This window comes from Apostichopus japonicus, chromosome 23, assembly GCF_037975245.1.
Source record: "Apostichopus japonicus isolate 1M-3 chromosome 23, ASM3797524v1, whole genome shotgun sequence".
In the NCBI taxonomy this organism is placed as follows: Eukaryota; Metazoa; Echinodermata; class Holothuroidea; order Aspidochirotida; family Stichopodidae; genus Apostichopus; species Apostichopus japonicus.
In genome coordinates this window covers 4,213,390-4,241,209 of record NC_092583.1, presented here as the reverse complement: position 1 = coordinate 4,241,209, position 27,820 = coordinate 4,213,390, and the positions used below count along the sequence as shown (strand labels likewise).

At 38.7% G+C, this 27,820-nt stretch overlaps 2 protein-coding genes across 3 annotated transcripts; one reads left to right on the top strand and one right to left on the bottom strand.

Annotated features, from left to right (window-relative positions):
* Positions 1 to 324: 324 nt before the first annotated feature.
* On the top strand, positions 325 to 5,009 carry LOC139964646 (uncharacterized). 2 transcript variants are annotated; one of them, XM_071966412.1, is made up of 2 exons: positions 325 to 829; positions 2,593 to 5,009. In XM_071966412.1, exons 1-2 carry the CDS (start codon positions 778 to 780, stop codon positions 3,660 to 3,662), a joined length of 1,122 nt encoding a protein of 373 aa, XP_071822513.1. In that variant the 5' UTR covers positions 325 to 777; the 3' UTR covers positions 3,663 to 5,009. The 2 variants fall into 2 exon arrangements, with proteins under 2 accessions (XP_071822513.1, XP_071822514.1); XM_071966413.1 differs by lacking the exon at positions 325 to 829 and adding an exon at positions 1,040 to 1,662.
* Positions 5,010 to 9,711: 4,702 nt separating this feature from the next.
* LOC139964647 (struthiocalcin-1-like) lies at positions 9,712 to 13,700 on the bottom strand. The gene is made up of 3 exons (XM_071966414.1): positions 13,542 to 13,700; positions 12,057 to 12,237; positions 9,712 to 10,029 (listed from the first exon to the last, which is right to left on the bottom strand). Exons 1-3 carry the CDS (start codon positions 13,649 to 13,651, stop codon positions 9,817 to 9,819), a joined length of 504 nt encoding a protein of 167 aa, XP_071822515.1. The 5' UTR covers positions 13,652 to 13,700; the 3' UTR covers positions 9,712 to 9,816.
* Between the last annotated feature and the right edge of the window lie 14,120 nt (positions 13,701 to 27,820).

The window sequence follows — 27,820 nt, the reverse complement described above, 5'->3', positions numbered from 1 at the left end:
ACTCTGAAAGGGCGGAATGCACGTCAGTAATGTGTTATGATTTTAAAGTTGTTTTCCCTTCAGTATATCGACCTAGATGAGAGGTCCGGTTAGCACCACATTTACAGTATACGTAGGGTGAAATATTATCGCTTTTAGACAGGTAAGAAAATGAACCGTCTTGTTATATGTCTGCTAATATAGTCTGCCCTACGTGGCTGCTGGGATCCACTTTCTCGCCACAGCGTACCCAGCGCTCGTCACAGTGTGCAAACATCAGTCTCCAACCGCGCGTAACGTTGATATATACACTATTGACTGCTGTTAGTGTCTGCTGTTATTGGCTGCTACCTTCAAACAGGTCTATTGCGGAAGTTTTCGTCACTTGTAAACAAACTTCTTCAATCAATAGTAAACAATTTTCGTACGCTGCTCCTGGGAGGCCTATAGGGGTCTAAAATTGCCTCAATTGACCAAATTATCTCACCACATTTACTTCCATTCATGCTCTTCATCATGCAAGCCACAAAAAACGAGATAATGATTGATAACAGGTCCAAAAGGTGTTTTCCTGCTGTTTTTTTGGCACTTTTCCTGAAACAGGAGAACAATCAGGTGGATGGATAGACTCTAATAGGAGTATGCTACCTTGTTCGACTGTGTCATATCAAAATCAGTTTTAAAACATACGAATCGCAGAAAAGAAGATTTCGAAAGCCATGAATCACGAACCACAGTTTACTTTAACACAAAAGTAGCTTAAATTCATACCGATGGCACCGATCCAAAGGATACAAAATGTTTGAAATCTCCATAAAATTGGAACCAGGGTCGCCTGTGGATAATACTGGTAACAGTAACAAGTACCACTCAAATTAAGCTGTGCACAATAGTTCTGTTTGCCTCAGGCCTAACTTACTTAGGCTAGGCTAAATGATTTTACTTGAAAGCTTCGGTATGCATTAAATCTCGACGGTCGAGGCATTCCTTTCGTTTTTATACAATTGTGTAGTAAATTGTTACACAATCGTTGTAATGAACTTTCTTGCAAACAGCAGAGATCAAGTGAAATGACAAATTCAGACAAACCAGTGATCATGACCTTGGCTTGTAAGTGTTAATGCAATCACTTGGTGTATCATATCATTCATAGCATGTAATTGCTGCCTAGACTAGAGCGCTCCCTCCTGTCAGCACTCTTTCAATATATACTTTCAAAGAAAGTGTGTAAATAATTTACATCTGGAAACTTTTGCTCTATAAATGGCCCACTGTCGGAGAATTAAATGCTGTTGCACGCACAGGAAGTGTTGCGGTTTTCACTCTCCGAAAATTGCTGTGCCGGAGAGCGCTGCACACTTTACTGTGTTCAGATTAGCCGCGTAAAGGAGGACTTCACAAATTTCTTACGATGCTCTTCATATGCTGTTGAAAAGTTTGAGCCTTAATACTAACCAATCAAGTCGAATTCCAATCACTATAGAGGAAAGAAATTGGTTATGCAATCACACTCCCAGAAAGCACAATGTTAACATTGACAGAAAGGGACATTTTGAAGAGGTTCACTGCTTTCCAAAGTGGTTTTTACTTTTCAGATTAAAAAGTTTGGGGTTTAGTTCACACGCATGATTTATAACAACACATCATTGTAAAGAGGACACAATATTCTTCAAAATGACATGGGTAAGATTTTTCTGAGTGCTATACTTAGTAAGTTATAAAAAGATTTAGCGCAAAATGTGCATATTTTGTAGCGATATTTGCTGCGTAATGGGGTGTTTTGTGTTTTGTTCTTAGTCTTACAACATTTGAAGATGCTGGCATGTTGCTTTCATGAATAAATAGAATGCACATAGGTATTTATACAGTTAAACAGTTCTGATTGTTTCGGTTATTATATGTTATTAATTCATGGAGGACTTGATCTCGAACCACCAGGTCACGGTTTTAGTCTTACTCATCCTTTGAAAGTGATGTGTTCAGTTATTATATGAAATGTTCTCATAAAACTCGGCAAGTAGTCACTAAGCCTATTGGCTTTCTGGTTGATTCCTTGTCAAGGGAAAAAAAAAAAGGATCTATGGCTATGTACTAATGGTGATGGTTTGTATCTAGGCATGTGTGTTTGAGTGGAGCTGTTTGCTTCTTCCGAGAGCCAAGAATAAAATATTTGGGTATAGTATACCTTGGATGGAGAATACTAGTTTTCAGAAGTCAGACAATGGATATTATTTGTGATATCTATTAAATTGGGGTTATTATTTGGGGTCACCAGGGGTCAAATTGTGGAAACATTGTAATCAGGATATCTCAATACTCGAAGCTTGGGCCAACCTCTAATTTAGTGTGTAGAAGTACCACATTGAGTTAAAGAGCCTTTTGTTTTTGGTGGAGGTCAAAGGTCATTTGGGGTCATCAGAGGTCAAATCACGAAACCCTTGTAAACATGTACACCCTCGCTATACATTACGTGAGATTCATGAAGAAAACTGCTCATGTTACTCCATCGAAACCACAATGCATTTTTGCATTCTGGTTTTATCATCTTATGTTGTATAGGAATAACTAAGGCAGACTGCTTCAATTTTTGTTGTATTTTGTTTGTATTCTCAGGATTTCAGAGGCAGTCCTCATTGCAAATTGCTCCGTCAATTGTAGGACAGCACGATGTTGTAAAGAAGGAAAGGGATCCTGAGGAACATCTACCATGCAACCCTGAGGCTGAATCATCAAATTATGGAGAAATATCCCCAGAGGATTTGAAACTAACAAGAGGAACACCGGAACAAATAGATACACTTCATAGAGGAGAGAATCCTTACCAAAGAAGTGATTCCAATGTGCCGCTTGCTTGTGACAAAGCTTCGACTAATTCCAGAACATTGCCGAGGCATGAGAGAACACGTACAGGAGAGAAGCCTCGTCAAAAATGTAGCTATTGTGACAGACAGTTCACTCAAATTGAGAATGCAAAGAGACATGAAAGAACACATACAGGAGAGAAACCTTACCAATGTAGCTATTGTGGCAAGAACTTTGCTAGGTCTGGAAACTTGAAGCGGCATGAAAGAACACATACTGGAGTGAAGCTTTATCAGTGTCGTTACTGCGACACAAGGTTTGCTCTTTGGAAGAGTAGGAAGGCGCACGAAAAGACACATACAGGGGAGAAGCCTCATCAATGTATCGTCTGTAATAAACTGTTTGCTCATTCTTGGAGTTTGAAGTTACACGAAAAAACACATACGGGAGAGAAAAAATATCCATGTCAATACTGCGACAAGAAGTTCACCGAGTCGGGAAACTTGAAGAAACATGAGAGAATACATACAGGAGAGAAGCCTCATCGGTGTTCTTTCTGCGACAAAACATTCGTACAAGCGTATAATATGAGGAGACACGAAAGAACACATACTGGAGAGAAACCTTATCAATGTAACGTTTGCGAGAAGAAGTTTTCTGCATCTGGCAAGTTGAAGAAACATGAAAGAATACATTCAGGAGAGAAGCCTCATCAGTGCGCTCTCTGTGACAAAGCATTTTTACGAGCTGATAACTTGAAGAGACATGAAAGAATTCATTCAGAAGGTAGGTCTATCACTGGAACTACTGTGGCCAAAAAATTTGCTTACTCTGGAAACTTGAAGATTCATGAAAGAAAACACACAGGAGAGCAATGTTAGCAGCTACAGTACGAGAAGAGTTTTCTCAAATCTGGGCACATGAAAGAACACATGAGAGTAACCTTCATCAAAATGTGATTATTTTGACAAAATTTTGGCTAAATCTGAATTTACATTTATGACGAACAGATATAGGAGAGAAGTCTTGTGTATGTAGTTATTGTAACTAACTGTTTGCTCGTTCTGGGAGTAAGAAAGTCCTATGACAGAACACATGTATAGACGGATACAGGAGAGAAGCCTCATCAGCGAGAGAACTTGGAGGACTATCAATGTTGTTAACATGATGAAAAGAATAATCCAGGTCAAAATTTATATGTAAATTTAAATGTTAAAGAGGAACATAATCTAAGTATTCTGATGAAATTTGCATTCAATTCCTATGTACCGTTTTTGAGATATTGACAGTTGAAGTTGCCACCTTTTCATACCAAAAGTGAACTTGGAGCAATCAGGTGTGACTTCATGGTTGCACACTGATACAAAATGTTTGTTTTCCTTTAAAATTTATGTCTAGTTTTATACTGTACATTTGGATGCATCCATAATGTGAATGTACCATAGGTATTGGTATGTTATAAACTTCACATCCCCCTTAGACAAACTAGAAACCCTATCCTATCCAAGGTCAAATCAATAGACTAAAAAATCAAGAACAAAACAAAACATTATTTGTCAGTGTGCCACTATGACATCAAACCTGTTTGATTCTAGTTCACTTTTGGAAGAATATCAGATAACTTCAACTGTCAATATCTCAAAAACAGTACATAGGAATTGAATGCAAATTTCACTCGCATGCTGAGAGTGACTATGTGCCTCTGCAGCATAATCAAAAAGAAATTTTGACCTGGACTATTCTTTTAAATGTTTACACAAGTTGGAAGACTCATTACAGTAGAGTTTAAGAGTAAAATAAACTTTTTAACAGTTGCAGGGCAACAAAGGTTTACCCCTCTCTGTTATTTTATCTAGTGTGGCGATTTATTAGGTTTGGATTCAGAGTTTTAATAGAACTACATAGTTAATTACTTAACGTTCATTATCCAATGGTACTAAGACGCTAAGAAAAGCCCGTTTTCTTTCCTTCTGTTTGTTGTCAGTTATGCAGGTCAACCGTGGGTGTCATAAATCTAAACAATGACGTAATCAAGTTGTTTTATTTTCCTTGACGCAGAAGTTTTGTACACACAAGTTTTGTATGCCTCAGTAGTTGACCAGAGGAATATTAAATATCTAAGACACTACGTATTAAGATTATTCTTAAAAGCAAGTCATCATATATATAGTTATAAAACTTTAGGAAATTATGATTAATATATATATATATCAATACACACAAAACTACATCTAAAGCTGTCTTCCTCTTGCATTGTTAATGTGACAGTGAACTCTGGGAAGGTGGGGGGGGGGGGGAGGGGGTTAAGATGTTAAGTTGTGCAAGGAGGGTTCCAAGGGGAGAGGTGTCCCCTACCGGGTGTGCCCATGCCTCCCAATAGCAGTCAGGGGTAAATGATTCAGGTGGTGGATTTGTTGCTTTCAGCAGGGAAACTAGACAATTTACAGTACTATGGGTTGCACTACCCTTTCCACCACACATAGAGTATATCATTAGCACAATCTTGCATTTAGAACTACTCAGTTCTCATTTTCCTATTGCATATGAGGGGGCAGGTATAAGAAATTGTGGCTGTAGGGGAATGGTGGGTATTGGTTTGATTAATGGCTATGGGGATGATGTTTCTGCTATATTTGTTGTGTTGCTGATGCAGTATTATTTTTATCTGCCAGATCTTATTTCTGTCTTTTCTTCTTTAATCGATTTCACTTCCTTGCTCAACATGCTGCTGTAGCATTTGTGTGATTGGAAGAGTCCTTTAAATGATTTGCTTCATCATTGTATGTGAACAATTATTTTGTGGCAATCCAATATTTTGGAAATATCTGAGTACAATGCCAAACTTCAGTAGCGATAACTCCATGCCAGCTAGGTTTGAAGAAAATTTGATTTAAGCTTATAACCTTATTAACATCTATGGTATGATCATTATACATTGAGGGAGAGATACTATAGCTTCCAGTTAAAGCAGTTGTTTTGGTTAGAGCAAATCTGGCTGGCCTATTGCTAATTGCTTAGTTATTTTCAAGACTTGGGTTGTCACAATCAAGGGCGGCGGAACCGGGGGGGCACAGGGGGCACGTGCCCCCCACTTTTCCTCAGGTTAAAAATGTGCCCTTTTTCTACATAAAAATTGACGTGTCTCAAGTTAGCAAGAGGCCAGGGAACCAGAATGAACACTCGGGAAGGGCCGTTTCCGGCCATCTGAGGGGTTTGTAAAACCAAAACTTTTCTTGTACGTTCCGCGCCAACCGATGGTGGCGCTCCGCTCAGATAGCCGTGCATACAACTTTGCAAATCCTGGCTACGCCCCTGACTTTTAATGAATTTCCGTGGGTCAAACTCAATGCTATTTCGAATGGAAAAAAATTTGTTAAGATATTAACAAGAAATAAACTCTAATTAGGAAGATTCCTACATTAGCAACTTGCATGATTTCACCTCATTTTGTCTCAAAAGAAAACTTGTTCCTTGTTTCCCAATTTGCACATTGGATATTGCAGTGCTAGTACGCATATTTTCCTTCAGGGGGGGGGGGTGGGCGTTGATGGAGTGATGTGTATACGCAATTAAGAGAATACAATAAGAGTTATAAAGGGTACTAAATATAAGGCTGCATCAGTCCAATCGAATATCTGCAAAGTGCCCTTTGATGTCGGTGCCCCCCAGATTAAAAGTGCTTCCGCCGCCCTTGGTCACAATGTAAATAAAAAGGAATGGCAAGTATATGGACAATGGTTAGTATATGGACAATGGTTAGTATATGGACAATGGTAAGTATATGGACAATGGTAAGTATATGGACAATGGTAAGTATATGGACAATGGTTAGTATATAGACAATGGTAAGTATATGTACAATGGTAAGTATATGGACAATGGTAAGTATATGGAAAATGGTAAGTATATGGACAATGGTAAGTATATTGACAATGGTTAGTATATAGACAATGGTAAGTATATGGACAATGGTTAGTATATGGACAATGGTAAGTATATGGACAATGGTAAGTATATGGACAATGGTTAGTATATGGACAATGGTAAGTATATGGACAATGGTAAGTATATGGACAATGGTTAGTATATTGACAATGGTTAGTATATTGACAATGGCAAGTATATGGACAATGGTAAGTATATGGACAATGGTAAGTATATTGACAATGGTAAGTATATGGACAATGGTAAGTATATAGACAATGGTTAGTATATGGACAATGGTAAGTATATGGACAATGGTAAGTATATGGACAATGGTTAGTATATTGACAATGGTTAGTATATTGACAATGGTAAGTATATGGACAATGGTTAGTATATGGACAATGGTAAGTATATGGACAATGGTAAGTATATTGACAATGGTTAGTATATGGACAATGGTAAGTATATGGACAATGGTAAGTATATGGACAATGGTAAGTATATTGACAATGGTTAGTATATGGACAATGGTAAGTATATGGACAATGGTAAGTATATGGACAATGGTAAGTATATTGACAATGGTTAGTATATGGACAATGGTAAGTATATGGACAATGGTAAGTATATGGACAATGGTAAGTATATTGACAATGGTTAGTATATGGACAATGGTAAGTATATTGACAATGGTTAGTATATAGACAATGGTAAGTATATGGACAATGGTTAGTATATGGACAATGGTAAGTATATGGACAATGGTAAGTATATGGACAATGGTTAGTATATGGACAATGGTAAGTATATGGACAATGGTAAGTATATGGACAATGGTTAGTATATGGACAATGGTTAGTATATTGACAATGGCAAGTATATTGACAATGGCAAGTATATGGACAATGGTTAGTATATGGACAATGGTTAGTATATTGACAATGGCAAGTATATGGACAATGGTTAGTATATAGACAATGGTAAGTATATGGACAATGGTAAGTATATGGACAATGGTAAGTATATTGACAATGGTTAGTATATGGACAATGGTAAGTATATGGACAATGGTAAGTATATGGACAATGGTAAGTATATTGACAATGGTTAGTATATGGACAATGGTTAGTATATGGACAATGGTAAGTATATGGACAATGGTAAGTATATGGACAATGGTTAGTATATGGACAATGGTAAGATTGTTAAATTTTCCCATCCCAAGGCGGGGAGGGGGAGGGAAGCTTATCATTTGACATCCCAATGGACTTTGGACTGTATTGTATATTATCACGTTTACCCCCTGCCTCTCGCACTTGTTAAAATAGGCAAGGGCTGGGGGTTGGGGCTATTTAAATCGTCCTGAAATGTCTTTCGGAAGGTAACCTTGTGGTAAGATTTGATGTTTTGTTATGTTTTGTTCTTTCTTTCTTAGTATTTATTGATTCCTTGGCGGTAGCCGTAGGAATCTATGCGGTCATGACTGCGTGTGTATGTGTGTATGTGTGTGTGTGTGTGTGTGTGTGTCTGTGTGTGTGTGACGCAAAGCTTGAAATTAGGTTTTCTCAGCAATCCCAAGGTAGATTGATCTCATTCTTGGTACATAGGTTACCCATCATGAGTAGACGATCCCTATTTATTTTGGTGCTAATATCATGCATATTAATGAGTGGGCGGGGCTTAGAGTGATTTTCAACAAATGTCAATATCTTCGCAACCGTAAGTTCAATTTTCATGGAACTTGGTTTGGTGGTACAAGAGGAAAGTCCTCTATATGAATATGGTGACAGTTTGTCCAATCTCATTATTATTCATGAGGGGCGGGGCTAAGTGTTGTTTTTCGCAAAAAAAGCTTGAAATTAGGTTTTCTCAGCAATCCCAAGGTAGATTGATCTCATTCTTGGTACATAGGTTACCCATGATGAGTAGACGATCCCTATTTATTTTGGTGCTAATATCATGAATATTAATGAGTGGGCGGGGCTTAGAGTGATTTTCAACAAATGTCAATATCTTCGCAACCGTAAGTTCAATTTTCATGGAACTTGGTTTGGTGGTACAAGAGGAAAGTCCTCTATATGAATATGGTGACAGTTTGTCCAATCTCATTATTATTCATGAGGGGCGGGGCTAAGTTGTTTTTCGCAAAAAAGCTTGAAATTAGGTTTTCTCAGCAATCCCAAGGTAGATTGATCTCATTCTTGGTACATAGGTTACCCATGATGAGTAGACGATCCCTATTTATTTTGGTGCTAATATCATGAATATTAATGAGTGGGCGGGGCTTAGAGTGATTTTCAACAAATGTCAATATCTTCGCAACCGTAAGTTCAATTTTCATGGAACTTGGTTTGGTGGTACAAGAGGAAAGTCCTCTATATGAATATGGTGACAGTTTGTCCAATCTCATTATTATTCATGAGGGGCGGGGCTAAGTTGTTTTTCGCAAAAAAGCTTGAAATTAGGTTTTCTCAGCAATCCCAAGGTAGATTGATCTCATTCTTGGTACATAGGTTACCCATCATGAGTAGACGATCCCTATTTATTTTGGTGCTAATATCATGAATATTAATGAGTGGGCAGGGCTTAGAGTGATTTTCAACACATCTTCAGTATGACCCGGCCAGGAGTCGAACCTTTAACCTTCCAGCTGCAAGTCGGAATTCTACCCCAATACTATTAATGAGGGGGCATGAATATTAATGAGTGGTAGAGCTTAAAGCAAATTCTTTAAAATATCAATTTGTTCATCAAACTTGAGCTGATAGCAAGGAACAACATTTGTGTTGATGCTACATTAATATTCATAAAAGGTCGGAACCAAGTGTACACAATGAACCTACAGTAATATTTAGATGCCAAGGAATCTCAAAACCTCTTGGTTTTCTTGTTATTGTTTAGCCTTACCGTTTATATAGAGTACCATCCATTACCTCCGTCACCTCAAACCTTTAAACCTTACACGGCATTGCGTCTTAAAAATGCAAACAGAGGTACAACAAATTCACGGCTGAGATCGTTTTATTAGCCAAGAAAAGAGTTCACAATCACCAAACTACTCTACCACTGATTGGATTTCAATTTTAGAACATATTCATTATCATCATCCTAATATTCACAGATGAATGCCCGGCTGCTGCCGCAGCCTTCATCATCCCATTTTCCGAAGTCAGTAGATGTTTTCCAAATCACCGCACAGTGCTGACCCCCTCCGGCATTGTCCGGCTGACCACTATCCCATCTGGTGTAGGAGCTAGTACTTCCATCGATCCACCGCCATCTTCCCTCTGAACCACTGTCAGTGTAACCGATTCTGACATGCTTTTTAAAAGATATTATAACGAGAACTTGTTAAGAAGATAGTCCAGAGGAAAACTTTACAATTTACAGATGAGATAGGAATTATAATTAAAAGCATCCTGGTGAAATTTGCATTCGATTCCTATGTATCATTTTCCCGATTCTAGCAACATTTTGCAACAGAAGTGAACTTGAAGTAAGCAGGCGTAATGTCATAGAAGCACATTTACAACTATGTTTTATCTTTTGCAACTTTGAAAATTGACATGTATCTCAGTGTGAATACACTAGAGATGGGTGTTTTGCTAATTAAGCAGGTGTAATATCACAAGCGCTTCAAAACTGAGTTGCATCTCACTATGGATACGCTATCATCATTGGTGTATTGCTAATGGAGCACAAAGCCCAAGAACCGGCACGTGCTTGTAATGCAACTACAACATACAGTTGGTCAAGGGAAGCAGGGTGGCAACTTGTGCAACGAGTCACATACCTTTGCGAGAATATGACTACAAGCAGGGCTAAACCGACCCCCCCCCCAGTCAGGGGTTGCCATGCCGCCGCCCCCCCCCACAATAAATTCACTAAAGAATGATAATTCCCAAGCTTCTATAAGCCAGCTGATACATAACAAACATTTCTCAAAGAGGAGGGCGACATACACCCTCTTAGTAAGGGGCTGCTATTCTGTGTGCTCATTGCCATCAAGAAACTATTATATAATATATATAAGGTATGCACAATGAAAAAGACTAGGCTCCTGAGAGGTCTGGGCAATAATATATATCATGGCGTATTAATACATGGACTCGGAAAACTGTGGTTAACTACACAGTCTCCCACAGAATACTTATTAAATAAATATTAATTAATATAAGAGTAAAATATGACACTTAATAGACAAGGCGTAACATTAGCTTGTGGTAAAACCTACCAGAGACTACAACAGGGAAGAATGTGCTCCTCTTTAGCAGAATTGAAACAAGCAAAAAATGGGGCTTATACGGATACAAAGTCACTGACCTCTGTGGACATAACTATGTAGAGGACAACAAGGAAATGGAAAAATGTGAAGAGGAGGAGGTATGCCATACAGAGTAACAAAACTATAGACACTGAAACTGGGGGTGCTATACACTAACTTCACACCCTCTTGAGTAAAGTTGGAATCCTTACCCAATCCAATTTTAAAACAATAGAGTGAACAATTAATTGAAACGAAATATTTTGCTGTCAATGTGCAACTATGGCATCACACCTGTTTGCTTCAAGTCCATTGATGGTACGAACTATGACAGTTTCTACCATTATTATCTTGAGAACGACATGTAGTGATTGTCAATAGGATGCAAATTTCTCCTGCATTCTTAAAATGTGCTCCTTTTTCATCATTCAATAAAATAAATTTTCCCCTGGAGTGATATTCAATAAGAAGAATAAGGAACACTTAGGTTGCATACTTTGCAAAAATGCGAGTTAAAGGGTGAAGGCCAATCATAATTGATCAAATAAACTTTCTCAACGTCAAACGGATAGCATAGGTTAACTCTTTCGTATATCTTTCTCTTTTACTTATTGTTTGTTTGCATTGTAACGGAAACGGGGGGGGGGGGGGGAGGAGGGGCGCAACCTAAATCACCACCCTGTCTTGCGGTCCCTTTGACATATTCTTCAGGATATAAAATACTCGTTTAAAAATATATCTGAAAGAAAGCACAAAGAATAGCTAATGATCCAGCATGGCCATGAAATACTTCCTTAGCTAGGAAGGGGAAATCAGAAACGTAATCCTGCCACCCCACTCATCCACCTTTCAAATGATGTATAAATTGTGTCTAGATTGTCTCACACGTTTACACAACTGAGGCTTTTAGTACGTGGAACAGATAAGACCATCTTGAAGCATATGTTTGATATACTGCGTTCAAATTGTAAGCATCAACACCCCAACCCACCCCACCCCACACACCTGACTTGCTTTCATACCCCAGACAAATAAACCTGGTAAAAGCAGGGTTAACTATTTTTCTAACATATTGATGACGTACCTGTCTGTCGGGAATTGGTTCTCTTACTGACTTCCACCATTCATGGAGAAAGGTGTTCTCTTCGGATGAGTCGACAGTCACAAGACCAGCACGCCTACAGGAGCAGTTGTCAGGGTCCAATCTGAAGTTTTGGCAGTAGGACCGCGATGCGTCAAAGTTTAGGCGAGGCTGGTTGAAATACCTGGGTGTTCCAAACAAATCAAGTGCTACAAAGAACTATCTACTGTTACGACTTCTCTTTACCACGTCTGTGCTCTTAATTTCATGTATTTTTGGTTGATGTCTTTCTTTCTTATTGGCGTGTTTCTATTGTTTTCATTTCTGTACCTACTTCTTGCATTTACTTGTTACGATGTTAATGAGGGCTGAAGGCAAGATATTAACTTCTGAGTACCGAGTAATCCAACAATTACACCATTAGAAAAAGTTGTATCATTTTACGTGAACTACCGGCAGCCAGGAGGACGCATGTGCCTCCATGTTATTTAACAGCAGTTTGTGAAAATCGGTGGGACGGTTTCGAACGGGTACATTGAAAACGAAAACTAACGTCGTTAGAATTCCGTCAAAAGAACTTTACCTACTGTCAACAGGTCACTTTCTGATTAATTGTATACTAACTTCTTAATTCGGCAATTAATTTCGTGTAGATACGAATGAATACCACAACTGCTCAACGTGTAACATCTAATGTTTGGATGAATTTCAGTTTTATAAGTTTTATTTGCTTTAAAGCCTTGCAAGTCAGCTGTATATATATGCCTATACCGATTTTGTGTTTTTATGATTATAGTGAACACTTTCACTTTAGTTTGAGCACAAACAAGTTTTCAAGCAATAGTCACACATCCTTTCATATCAAATGTATTATTTCTGAACAACCTAAATTATAATTTAGACAAATTATGTGCATAATTAAGCAACGAAATTTGGGTAACACCTTCACTATGAATATTAAAATTGAACAGTATCTCGGTGTATGTTAATTCATACAAAACGGCAATGAAGTATAACGCTACATACAAATAAAGGTTGAATAATGGGTATCAAGTCATTTTATCCACGATTAACATAGTTATTCTTAATTAACGTTATTTAATTAAAAGTGCGTTCTCACTGTTATTCTACGACAAATGTTGAATGTTAATTTAATATTATGGTACTTTTACGTCGAAAACGTCCTGTCATTTAACAGGACGGACAGTGAACGTAAATTTACGGCGAATGCACATGCTATATACGTCCTGTTATTTTAGCCAAAAACACTGTTATTGATACAAACGGCGAGCTACAGTAATATGACGTCAACATTTCATCTTTAATTTTATATATAATATTTTTTTTTTCGTAACAGTGTACATAAAGTATTAAAATGTGAGATTTGGAAATTAACATCTCTTTCAGCGAGACCATATTGGGTTGAAATTTAATTTTAATTAAACTTGATATTTTAATCTGTTTTCAGTAAAGAGTTTATGAACTCACCTGTAGCAATGTCCATTGAATTCCGTCCAAAACTTCGGACATCGGAATTCACCGTAAGTTTCTGCGAACGCAGAAACCAACAGAACAACAATGACAAGACTGGTCTTCATGTTTCAGTATTGATGGAGAAAAAGTGATTGAAATCCAGAGAGTCATAGCTTTATATACGGTAAAACTCGTCTACAGTTAAGGGGTGTATACCCTTACAAATTGGCACTGTCCCAGCGTTCGACAGCCTGCCAGTTTGGCGATAATCTGGCAGATTGGTTATAAGGAAGATAAAGTGATGACAGCTTTTTTGTTAAAATACTTTTCAAATCGAACCAATATTATATATGCCATTCATGGGCGTCAACAGGTGGGGGACGGGGGGGACATGTCCCCCCCACTTTCAAAAGTGGAGGGGATATCATATCATTTGTCCCCCCCACTTTTCAGAGCAGTTATTAAAAAAATCACATGCATATGCGCGATTTTCTATCACAATTGCTGAGCTGATTCAAGTAGAATCTAACTTAAGAATCATTATCAATAAATTGCACTGGAAATTAGAACAGTGCTTGGCCCTTTATCCCCCTTCCTCTGATATTCACCCTCCCCGCTTCGTCCGAGACCTCTGATAAAAGTTTGTGCGATGTTTGAACGATGTTTTAGAGTGTTTTGTGGAAGCACCCCTTCTCGCCAGAAATGGAATTCCCCTTGCCCTACACTGTGAATCAGAGAAAACGACGCATTTCAACTTGAAAACAAGTCGAAGACCCCACCAGGAAGGTAATATCATACATTTTAGGCCCTACAGACAGTATTCTGCCTGTATGCAGGGTATTATATGATACCAAACTACCGAAAATATTTCGTTTGAGATGGACGCTGTGTAATTCGTCTCCCTTGGTGTCAGAACGGCATCTTTCTACCAGTACTTTCTGTCGGAATTTAGTTTTGTGAGACAAAATTTCTCCTCACAGATCTGGTTCTGATGTAACTAAAAACGACTCAGGAAGGCCGTCTCCTGCGATCTAGGGGGTCTTATGTACCCAAAATTTTCTGGTACGCTACGCGCCAACCAATGGTGGCGCTCCGCTTAGATAGTATAGTGTCCCCCTCACTTTCTGAAACCTGCTGACGCCCATGATGCCATTAATAAGTACAGAACATGACCAAACTTTCAATGCATCATGATGAGCTGATTTCAATTATAGTTTTTCTAAAATTCCATAACAACTAAAGGTCAAGGTCCATTTGAATAGTACAATGAAACTTTCTATTTTTCCAGGTGACCTTTAAATTTGTACACAACTAGTATGAAACTTGTTCGGGCGATCAAATGTTAATTTTAAGCAAACTATATTGAGGGAGCGGAAGAATGCATACCCCCGTTAACACTTGTCTTCAAGTCCCCAGATAACGTTTACTCGGAAAATATGATATATTGATCAGCATCATCATTACATTGGAGTATACATATAGAGGTGTGCAGCCTGTACTATACGATTATGACATAGCAGAACAGGCTCTCTGGTAAACAACTTGAAAGCTCAACAACATTGCCCCACAGTTGGCTAGGAAGTAAAATGATATGCTAGTTGCTTACGAGCTTTGGCACTTCAGCAAGCAAGCACCCTCCCCCAAACTAGAACAAATTTATTTGCATAAAAATAGGCGCTGGTTTCTCAGCATCCCAATGCACGTATAATACGCCATACACGGCCAACTCTATACGTACGGAGCAGCAAGCTGTGTAGTATATAATGCCATGCATGTCATTACGGACTAGGTTGACGTGGCTGAGATCACCAAGTATAACCAATTAAGAAAAACCGGATTAATATGATTAATAGTTGCCTGTTATGATTGGGCTTGTCAACTCGAATTTGTTCAAATGTTATCTATCTTGTTTTGATTCGAGGATGTTGAACCATAGTATTGAATTAGGCTTACTGTTTTGGAGTAGTATGTCAGTTCTCAAAGTGATATATTTTTCTTTGCGTACATAGAGTCAACACTGATCCGCTACAGATTTAGTGCGTAAAAACGAACCTGTGCAATTGAAATACCTTCAGAATGTATGCCAAGCTCCATTGAAAGTTCACCGATCAGTCAAGCAGATGATTGAACAGGACTGTTATAAATCCCACTATTGTAGAGCGCAAGCGCACTACAATAACAAATGAAGGAAAAATTGTATACATTTTTAGCTCAGCTATAATTTGAAGAGAGTTTTTCCGAAATTCTTTCACTTTTTGCACCGTGTTTGAATGGCTACCATTTCGTCATATTTCATTCGATTTGGCTGAAATTTCCTAATAGCTTTATGTTAGTTTTCATACACGGGATCATATTTTATAAATTTGAAAGTCATTGGATGTGACGAGAGGTCACTTTCTGAATACGTAATAAAATGCTACTCCTCCCAGAGCTTTTGTCCAAATTTGCTGAAATGTTGTGGATATAACGTTTCAATGGTTGTGAACCAAAGTTGTTCAGGGGAAGAAAAGGTCGTCACGTCAGTGCTTAAAACAGGGCATTCTGTATAATATTTATTGTGGGTGCCCCCCCCAACATCTTCCTCGTGGTGATTGTCCATGCAACAACCTTGAATGTAATTGACACTTGAAAGGAAATCTACTTTTGTCAATCCTTGAAAGTAAATCGATATGGCCGCCAAGCTCAAATTTCAACAACCATACCTTATTGCCAACAAGCTTATCAGTGTCTTCGAAGACTTGTTTTAACACACCTAGCATGTTGTAGGAAGACCGCTTTGTCCTATACTGCTGTGCCGCATAGAGCAAACATTGTCCCTGGAGAGACCCCCCCCCCCCATCTAGAGAGGGGAGGAGCGCTACCATTTTTACTGCCCATTATCCTCTCATCACTCTTACCTCTCCTTTGTTGAATCTATTTTTGCTATATCCATGGCTCATTTAATTGTCCAACTTAACTATCTGTCCATCTGCATCTCTTAATGTCTAGGTACTCCTGGGAGGGGGGGGGTGGTATTGCCAGGCTGTCCCACCCTCCCAGTGAAGTCAGCTTTCTCCCCCTCTGGCTAACACCAGAGTTTCTTGTTTCTATATTTAGTTTTACGCTTCCAGTCTGAAAATTGATTTGCTTGTCTTCTTAACAACGACTCTATCCTCCTCTGTTAATTACTAATATGCTTCATTTTATTTCTCGATCATACTTGTCAACAACCAACCCCTCCCCCCCCCCCGCCCGCCCGCGGCCACGCCCCCGTCACTATTGTGATCGTCTTCGGTTAAGTTCGTTTCATTTAGCCTCTGAACAATATCCTACTAGAATCGACACGCAAGGCTCTCTCACTTTCACATGTAAATTTGAATGTTCAGAAAGATTCAGGAAAATAGTTTTATAACGTGTTGACGATATTTGGCAAGTTAACAATTTTGAGGTAGTATAGGATGACCTTCATTAATTGTGCTATATTTGTGGTGCACTGGTGGACACTGGCGGATGTTCAAATGTGAGGGTGGTGTGATTTACATCCTTTTCTTGGTAATATGTTGAGGAGAAAAAAAATCTTGTGAAGTTGACCTTTATATATTAATTGTAGTTATATTTCTTTAGCTGCTCAGATTACATACCATTTCCATGATCAATTTTGTCCAGGTATTATATATCGTAACCAAATCTTTACAAGTTCGTAATAAAGAATGAACGTGCTCGTGCCGAGCCCCGTGGCATTACAAATCCGGACATGGCCAGGGACGTAGCCAGGGGGGAGCAGGGGGAGCGACCGCTCCCCCCCCTTTCAGTGTCGATTTTTTTTTAAACTGTCGTTTTTTAGCATGGTATTTTGTCAGTGCTCTTTTGATCTTGAATACTCGTCAGCTCCGTTAACTCGATTGTAACCGTAGTAACATTCACGCCTACTGATTCAACTACTTACTTAGTTTGGCAGATGCAATTAGCTAAATTTAGCTTATAGCCAATTACAAGCCTACAGTTGGCCACTGTGTAATAAAATACATATTGCCTACCTAACCGCACTCTATGGAATGTCACGAACTGTATTCACAACAACGTCGACAACGTTCGTTCAATGAGTCGTCCTAAGGTGTTGCACGAACAGCATGTTATGAAGCTAAGCTAGCAATCGTACGTGATACGCACTTCCTGTAATAATTATTACACTGCTAATACACTGCGATAACGATATTTGTTTTTAGGCCACTGCATATCTGGCATTATTACAAAATATGAAAGTTTATATTGTCCATCAGTTACGTTCGTCAAATGTATTAAAGTCCAGACATTGGACAATAAACAAGAATCATCCTACTGGAAAAAAATTGTAAAAGAGCACTATGTTTGTCTTTCTGATATATTATGTAAAAGAACATGTAAAAGAATTCAAACAGGAAACAAAATCTGCTGATTATGATATCATATGATCAGGGGCGTAGCCAGTATGTAGCACTGTAGGCCCGGGCCTACATTTTTTTGGCCAAGTTATATTTTTTAAAAACACCCATAATTCAAATCGATAAGCTTGCTGGACGAGTTTAAGAGTCTATAGACAGGAAAAACTATTGAAATGAACGTAGCAAGAATATGGCTAAATTAGGTGACCTATTCTTCTGTCATCTAGGCTGTCATTTCTATCGCGTGCCGTTTCATTCAACACTCTACCCGCCGAAAAGTTTGTTTTTTAACATGTAGTTAAGAACCCGTTTACGCAGATAATATTTCAGTTGAGAAAACAGTTGAGAAATTTGCGTCAGATTGCAATCATCGGATACCTCTCGCCTTCTCTTATTAGGCTATATATTACGTATATTTTCATACAGGGTACACTGTACACTGGCAGTATATTACAAATACCGTGTCACGTGATTAACGGTGAACCATCGAAACATATGAAATTGGCCCGCCCTCTAAAAATTTCCTAGCTGAGAGTGTGCTTTTAAACATTTAATAGCTACAGTTGTATCAAAGACAATTACTGGCTATAGTTATATCAAAGACGTTTCAGGCCTATCTTTGTATCTATAAGTATCAGAAGTTGAAACGTAAGACTACTCTGTACATGTACCTTGCTAATTTTAAATACATTATGTAGTATTGAATTACGTACTATTTTAACTCATTTGTTTTTTGGGTTTAAAAGTGATATTGAATGAGGTGTCTCAAGATAGCAAGAGGCCAGGGAACCAGAATGAACACTCGGGAAGGGCCGTTTCCGGCCATCTGGGGGGTTTGTAAATCCAAAAATTTTCTTGTACGCTCCGCGCCAACTGATGGTGGCGCTCCGCTCAGATAGTCGTGCCTACAACTTTGAAAATCCACATCAATCGCAAAAAGTGCTCCCCCCTTTCAAATTCCTGGCTACGTCGCTGGACATGGCGACACTTGTGTAAGACAATGGCAGGCGTTGTTTTCGCCTATGGCAAGCCGCGTTGGACAAAATCAGTATTGCTGTTAACTCAATCAAATTATAGTAACATTAATACATCCCAGTATTAAATAGAACATATCACAGTACTAAACCGAACATATCCCATTATTAGATAAAATATATCCCAGTATTATAAACCCCAAGTATATCTCCCCGTATTAAATCGAATATAGGCCTATCCCAGTATTTAATCAACCAATCACATTGAAGGTATACGGTTTCTTTTGAGACCATGGCACGTGTCATGGCCCGTCACGTGGTACTTTATATTCGCAAACCTTGCCATGGCATGTCTGGACTAACTCCCTTAAAAAAGCCGTAGCCTAACACACATTGACATAAGACTATAATAAGACTAATTTACTGAGCCTATATGTATACATACACACCGTCGGTACAGCGCTAACTTAGTGATGGATGCAACCACTGACACTAAAATCCTTTCTTGGTCGTCTGGGCGGGTGGTCGTCTGGGCGGGTGGTCGTCTGGGCGGGTGGTCGTCTGGGCGGGTGGTCGTCTGGGCGGGTGGTCGTCTGGGCGGGTGGTCGTCTGGGCGGGTGGTCGTCTGGGCGGGTGGTCGTCTGGGCGGGTGGTCGTCTGGGCGGATGATCGTCTGGGTTTAGTCGTCAAGGCGGATGATCGTCTGGGCGGATAATCTCTAAACTTAATAACACTTTATTTGTCATATGCAAAAATTGTTATTTGAGCCCCGTGGAATGGCATTGTAGATTTGGTAGTATTACGTACTTGCGTGAAGTGGTAGCATACTTTTAACCAGTGTGGGTTTCCCCAATTTGTTACTGTCGTTTGACGGGACGGGACTCCGTAGCCAAGAATTCTGTGAGTTTAATGGGCAGCATTGCAAGGAGAGACAGGAACAATTCAAGCAGAGGTAGAATAATATCAACTGTGAATTGTTGTACATGATGATGGGACAGATGGGAGGCACAACAGTTTGCATGGGGGAGGGGGGTGGGAGGGGGGTACATGTTCCATGTGGCAATCCTGGCTATACCGGGAGGATAAAGAACATGGGACTTGCCATGTAGTTTGGTTAAATGTTAGGATACTAAACATATTAATTACCACCACTTCCATCACATCACAAAAACCTAAACCAATAATTGATTTTTTTTCAATTATTGCCTTCTCCTCTTCTCAAATAAATATAAAATAATTTAATCACATATAGAGAACTATACATCCTGCCAATAATGATTTTAAACAAATTTTAAAATAAATAAACATATTAGATGCAAACTACCTCTAAACCACTGATTTGAATTGTATAGACACTATGTTAATTGGTCAAACATTTGAGGCAGATGTGATTGTGATATTTCATATAGGCTGTCCACCCCTCAGATTCTTCTCCCTTACAATACTATTTATAGATTTGCGGAATAGTGTCGGAGCCTCTACATTTTCTTTTTGTACGAAATACTCGTCTAAAATTTAATAAAATCATGCTTTTCGGGATTTTTTTAGGGCAAAAGTTGACAGCATTTACAACCTGATCTTTAATCTTTTACTTCAGCTAGAATGTCTGTTCTGCAGATACAATGGAATTAGATCGAATTATAAAGCTCGGCGTGTTTTATTTGTTTTTATCAAGTTTATAGACATGAGGTGGGTAGACAGACAGTGCCTACGTGCTATTTGCTCAAATCGTCGGGATAAAATGAATGGCATCTATCATCGATGATACATGTGTGTGTAAGGTTTATAAAACTTACTGCAAGTAATCAATGATAAAGACAAAGCGTGTGTATTGGCGATTTGTATAGAGCCAATGTACTAAACACAGTCGTTGGAGGTTGAAACTAAAGGAGCCGAATGAACCAAGATGTGACACAAGAATTATTCAGACAACCATAAGCGTGTGGATCGTGAACACGAAAACATAACATCCATCACAAAAGCTCAAGCGTTCGAAGCATTTCCGTTTTATAGTAATGACTTTGCAGCACACTTTTCTGCACGAGTTTGACCAATTCTATTGCCTACTATAATCGCGTGCCGGTTATTTACCTTCTACAGGTCCGACGGAGAAGGGGAGCTGCCGTTTGGATTTATCCGTCACTTTTTGTTTTGCCATGTCTAAACATGTATAACAATAACCCAGGCTGTTGTAATCATTGAAAATTCGAGTCAACGTAACACTTAAATATCACTGCATAGCACATTGGTATACCGACGTAAAAGCAATGCCCGGTTTCATTTCTACGAGGAAATTAACAGCTAGCTAACCGTCAAATTTTCATTTTGTGTTTTGTCTTAGGCCTACGAAAGTCCGTGGAAGGTTTGGCTTTTTCCTGAAAACTTTCTATAAAAGGTCGAAAGTTTGAGGAAAACACTGAAATCATTCAACCAGAAAAATTGGGTGTTCCTGCTATTTTTGTCTCACTCACATTTTTGAAGACTATGTAACAACTGGCATCTTCTCTCTATATATGGGCTAACTTCCAAAATCACACACAGTCCCCACCAGAGGGTCGCAAACATCATATTTTGTGCTGGGGTATAGGGAAAATAAACCTTATGTTGTAATTGGTTGCATTCATTTATCAAATACAGTATTTCAACATCTTTGATATTAAAATTACACCCTATTTCAGTATTTATCTTTCATCTGAGTATACTTTTATTGCATTCCATTGCAAACATTTATCGCATACAATTGCTGAAGCACTATGGGAAGTCGATTGTAAGCTGCAGCCAATTCTCCATGCGCTTTCAGGAATAGATGATGTCAGTTAGATACGAAATGTTGGGGGAAAGAAGTTTTTGGAGGCTAGGAAGGTCATAGAATGCAGCATACTTGGCAAGTTACGGAGAACAAGGTTGTGGTTAAATCACAGACACATTGGTTCAAGAAGCTCGTCAACTTCTTTGTCAAGGAGCCGAGGGTTGCAAGTTTGATTCTTAGAGGAGCTACCGAATTCACCAATTCACAACAACTACCAAAAGGGACATTCATGGTCTGTTGCCCACTGAAGATAGTTTTATGCACCATTTAAAGAGAGCACTTTTGTCCTCATTGGTCATGAACTTGAATGCACATCTACCACAGCCTGAACTACCTGCAGTTCAAACCATGGGCTGGAAAATCAATGAAAATGCTGTCCTGGAACCTATAACATCAATACAACCAGCCTTCCCAGTCCGAGCTCAAAGGATTACCTTCTGTGTTGTGCAAAAAGCAAGATGCAAATGTAGTTCAGCTAATGTACCATGTACTGTTCTGTGTGGATGCAAAGCAAAACAGCACACCTGCAGTAGGATTGTTAATGACTCGAAAGACGGAATTGAAGATCTGTGGGAAGAAGACAGTTCAGATGAAGGAAGTGATATCACCGATATAGATGAACTTGATTTGATGGACATAGTTGTAAAATGACGATATTGATGTGCTAGCATACATGGATGAAAATGAAGTATAAAGAGGGATAAACCTACATTGCAAAATAAATAAGAGGTAAACTGAAGTCAAATGTGATTTACTTAAAGTGATGCAAACCCATTGTGTGGCTTATTAACATGTATTTCATAGAGAAACAGTCACATATTTCACCTACATTGTCTTATTGGCATTGTACTGAACATCTTTTCTGACTTGGGGTCCGATTTTGTCTGAATATACCTATGCTTCTCATTGGAGGCTCTCAGAATGACACAGGCTTCCCTTACCCCATTTATTTTCAAAAAATTGACTACATATATGCAAACTGGCTGAGTTTTCCACCACCCCCCCCCCAACCCGCATCCTAAAAGTGAGCATATGTGACAAAGTTTGGGAGTATCACTTTTATTCTTATGAGAATGTATTCCTAATGTTATGTCCTATTATTTGATACCCATTATGCCTTCCTTTCATACCCCTTCAATCCCCTTGCCCAAGCTAGCCAATAGTGGGTATAGATTAATACTTTCGGTAAAGGTTCAGCTCTTCAGCATAGCAGTGGCGTAGGAAGGCACTTTTAAGTGGGGGCTGAAGACTGATGGCCGGCCTGGGGGAGGGGTCTAATGGGAGGGGTGTCCCCTCCCCTTTGGATTTTTTTGGCATTTCCAGGTGGCCTCAGATGCAATGTGGTGCAATGTAGCACACTTCAACACCCACTCCATTTTGTAAAAACTTTTGGAGCTCCAAATGAGATATTTTTCTCATTTGGAAATGAAAAAGGGGTTTTCTAACTTGCGAAGCGGGGGGGGGGGCGGAATGATACTTCCGCCCCTCCATATTTTTCACTGGGGGGCTGGCGCCCCCAGCCCCTCCGGTTCCTACGCCCTTGCAGCATAGTAACACGTAGATTAATATTCCTTGTGGTTTTTTCCTTTCATTTGATAGTCATATCTAATATCTATGTAATTAATATATTATATGAAATACCATTTTGACCTTTCTCTGGGTTCCCTAATTCATGGTGAATATGAGAGCATTTGGATGCCCCTCTCAGTATTGTAAAATATGAATTCCTAGTAGCATTTCCTTTCATTTGATACCCACCATGCCATACTAATCTCAATTTTACCCCTCCCCACCCCCACGGGCGGGGGCTGTGTGAACATTTGAGAGTGGGCCCTTTCAGATTTCATCAGGGCACCCTAGGCTATCTTTTGAGATATAGCACATAAAAATAGCACAAGGAATAACTAATATGTTCCGGTTCTCCCTGGTTATCAACAGTTTATTTACCTTTTGTTACACCCTCATACACTCTCCTACTTTATAGAGTACCACCTAATTATATAATTATCCCGAGTTTTCAAGGAAAGTTGATATTTTGAGATTAAAATAGTCTGTTGAACTTTAAAACGTTACAATTTCAAGGGATAAATCGAGATGTTTGGCAGATATCAGGATAGAAAATTGTGTCGTGAATGTGTCATTTTTTCAGGTCATGATGACAAAGTGTTGCCAGGAGGTGAAAACATGGATATTCCCTTAGCTATATTCTTCTTTTTCTTCTCTTTTCATTTCCCCCTTTTCCATTTTCAAGCTGGAATTACACACTTGACACTGAAAACATTGAAAGCATAACTTATTAGGTACATGCTCAGAAATTCAACATGTTCGATCCACCATTATTTTGGGAATCCCAACTTTATAACGGAAAATAGGTACTGCAATAAATAATAAGTCTATAAAAATCAATGCAAATGAGAACCGGTCTGTAATATTTTTATTTGTTCAAGCCATCACCTTTGTCTGTCAAAGAATTTTTAAGTTGCTATTTCCCTGCAGGGTGGAATAAACATGTTCTTACCTTTTGGAGGTATGTCGTTCATCTCTATCACATAGACACCTGATGATTGTCGGGTGTGCTTCTGCTACCTTAACTAATACTCTTCTAAGAAGGGTATGTACAGATATTATTAGAAAATTATATTGTATACAAGCATTAAAAGATGCCTAGAAGTTGCGAATTATGTATAGGAGGCTGAAATTTATGGAAACAGCCAGATGCGAACGAAGGATCATGTGAAGGAGGGGGCATTGCCGCCTCCCTCCTTGCGCACGCCATTGGCTTTTAGTGCTGTTGCCAGATAATGGTACCTCTTGGAACGACTTTGTGACCTGGTTTGCGTTACTTTTACCAAACAAACGTAATACAAAAACATAACTGGATCTATCCACTAACAAAGTAACGAATTGTCAATGTATTTAATTTAGATTCTTCTACTTTCTCATTTGGAACCCATGAAATGGATTTTGTTATATAATCGTCCCTGATCCTACCGAGGGTAAACCATTACACGGAGCTTTTGCAGGGACGTTAAGTTTCCTGAAGAGGTCGAGTTTGATTTCCCAGATTGCGAATAGAAAATGCTAGCAAAGTTTATTTTTCAGCAATGATAACTAATGGATGCAAATGTGCCTCGCATATGTACCTCAAGTAAGAGGATATTAATGTCCATATATGCTTATTGTCTTTTCGTCGTTATATAGTCATCAATTGAATGATTGATACGTGTTACCGGAAGCCGATTGAAACGCTGAACGTTCACTGTGAATTCTGGACTGCCCACATAGCGTAAACATCTTGTCGTACAGGTTTCAGTAATATGAAAGCAAATGCACCACCTGAATAGCATTAATCTCTCTTTCTATTGTTATAAACTTGTTTCGAATAAAGATGTGGTTCGTCAATGAGTATCGATAAAGTCCATTAGTGTGTTACCTGTTGGACATAACGAGGACTACTTGGTATTCCAGTAATGGCAGTTTTCTTCATCTGTTCATTGTTCATCAGAATGTAGTCCATTGACTTGTAAAACAAATAGAATAAAGAACAAGGAATCGAATAGCATTCTTCCGAGATGAAACTATATAGTTTTATCCTGAAACGTGTACAACGAACAGACTGGCCGAAGAGTTGAAGACATCCCCGAAGTGTAGTATATGTTCCCTTTCGAGGGGAATGGTTATACCCACCTGGCGATGATCACACAGTCACAGTCTCGATGCAAGTGGACTGGTGAATTGAGAGCGGATGAGACGTTCGGTAGTTTGATTTTCGTGCCCAGGTTCTTTCCTGAGTGACATTTCTTAAAAAGTATCCCCGGTATTCAATCATGGTAGAATGATCGACAGATATATTTTGTTGTTACTTGATAACTCACTTAAATAATTAAATAATGAATAAGGCAGAATTTTAGTCTTGATATTTTATAATACAAAGAAAACAGACAACTTTGAGTTCCAATAATGTTTCTGTAGCTATTTCAGTATTTTTCAAAATATGTATCGTATAATATACTTATTTTCTGGAATATTCGTTTAGGCTAACTTGATGGTGACGTCGGCTCCTCATAGTTCTTATAGTTAATGTTAATCCGTTGTTTTTGAGGTCAACCAGAATATGTTTGTTAAATATTATATAAGCAACAGAGCACCCTTGGATGGCATTCAACACCATTTGTTCTTACCAAATTTTTAATAAATTATAAACATGTCATTTGAGACCATATAATCATCATTTGTGAGTTTTGTAGTGCAACCGAGGAACTAGTCTGATGGGCTGTGTACTAAATTAAAAGGTCCAGTCACTTTAACTACTGAACCTCAACTGTTTAAACGGTTATTCCAAAACATAAACAAAATATAAGTAAATGTGCTATAGGAATACAACCCTTGGTAGTCTGAGAGCTGTGGTTTTTAATGGTCCACGGCATATCAAAGTTAATTTTGTTCCTGAAGTAATCAAACCACAATACGGGGTATATTATTTGTGAATCTCAAACAAAGTTCTTAAGAATCACTCAGTTTCCGAATCTACCTATACTATCGGTATGAGAATTTGTGGCTTAGAATGGGACCATATTGACAATGGTATACTTTGGTTTTCTTGCAAAAGTGAAATAGATTGAATTCTATGTATATTAACATTTTATCTCATGGTCTTGCTCGTTTGTATGTCTCTGGCATTGCAACGAATATAATGTCTGTTTTGGTGTAGGTTGTGAAAATCTTTGCCAACACATATACGTCAAACGATCAGTTTAATTAAGTTCCTGCAAACCCTTGTGAACCGCATGACTGATGTTTTGCTTGGCTTACCACAAATATCCATTAAAATGAAATTCATTCCACTTTTAGAGTGACAAGAATAAAAGAAAAACGGCCTTTGAGGAATTCGATGGCGCTAGTTTGAAACAGGGTGTTTTTTAATATAAAATAATTATGTGGCTCTTAAAGGCATCCGTAGATTTAATTTTAGGAGAATAGCGCCTCATCAGGCCACGTATTCAGTGGACGGTGGCTGCAAGCATGTCGGTCGCAGAGAGTGTTCCCACCTCTGGCCAAAGGCAAGGATTCACGCACGCCACCTAGCACGCTTCTGGTCGATTGACCGACAATCTGCGCATTCTCCCGGATTCTTTTGCGACAACAAGGGAGACATGGTACGGGATCCTAGGCCACAAAAAAGCACCATGCCACAGCCAGAGGTATTGTCGCCAGAGGCCTGTCTTGAACCCTAGCCACGATTTCCACGACCGACGAAGAATGAGTCTTTCGTCACCCTCTTTATAGCATCGGCCACCACATCAGCTAGTAAATCATACGTGTTTATATTCGAATGAATGCACGGATATATTTAAGCCTTATGATTGGCTAACAATATATACGCTTATATATTCAAATAAATACGCAGATATATTATGCGGTGTTTGTCCCACATGGCTTGCCATATACGAAGGTTAGTGCTTGAGATCTATGGAACGCCAAAAGGGAAATGTATTATGTTGTTTACATCTATGCTGTCTTTTATCATGTTGTGGTCTCCTTTGATGTTGTCTCCTTTGATGCTGTTGTCTCCTTCAACGTTGTTGTCTACTTTGATGCTGTTGTCTCCTTTGATGTTGTTGTCTCCTTTGAAGCTGGCCGCGCTGTCCACCTTTATAACGTTAAAATACGGAAACAAATTCAAAGAATTTAATGCTTTAGAACAAGCTCAATTGTCGGAGAGAGACCGTCTAGCCCATCTTGTAGGGCTAGATTATACGAACAAAATGAATTGCAGAAATGATGCAAATATCTGTAAAATCGGTGCAGAAGATACAAAAGTCTTTCAACCTAAGAGATATATATATAAGTTACAGGCACGTACCTAACGTTAGGTATATGATTATGACATATAGCCTTAGTTATAACCATAGTAGTATTTAGTATATTATTTTTATACCAATATTATTGCAACTGCAAGTAATGTGAGCCAAAGTGGGCTTTGCTTATCCATTGCTGTTCATGCCTCATGAGTCATTGTCGTGTTTGGGGAGTGGTCTAAAAATGATATACTATACAACATGAAACAGACAGCATAGAAGTAAACAGCATAAATAAACAGCGTTCCATAGA

Excerpts from the sequence above, each read along its gene's own strand:
- LOC139964646 (XM_071966412.1), top strand. The coding sequence starts at position 778 with ATGTTTGAAATCTCCATAAAATTGGAACCAGGGTCGCCTGTGGATAAT. Across the intron at positions 830-2,592 it reads GTCGCCTGTGGATAATACTG|GATTTCAGAGGCAGTCCTCA; the intron begins GTAACAGTAACA and ends TTGTATTCTCAG.
- LOC139964647 (XM_071966414.1), bottom strand. The coding sequence starts at position 13,651 with ATGAAGACCAGTCTTGTCATTGTTGTTCTGTTGGTTTCTGCGTTCGCA. Across the intron at positions 12,238-13,541 it reads TTCAATGGACATTGCTACAG|GTATTTCAACCAGCCTCGCC; the intron begins GTGAGTTCATAA and ends TGGAACACCCAG. Across the intron at positions 10,030-12,056 it reads AACCAATTCCCGACAGACAG|CATGTCAGAATCGGTTACAC; the intron begins GTACGTCATCAA and ends TCTTTTAAAAAG.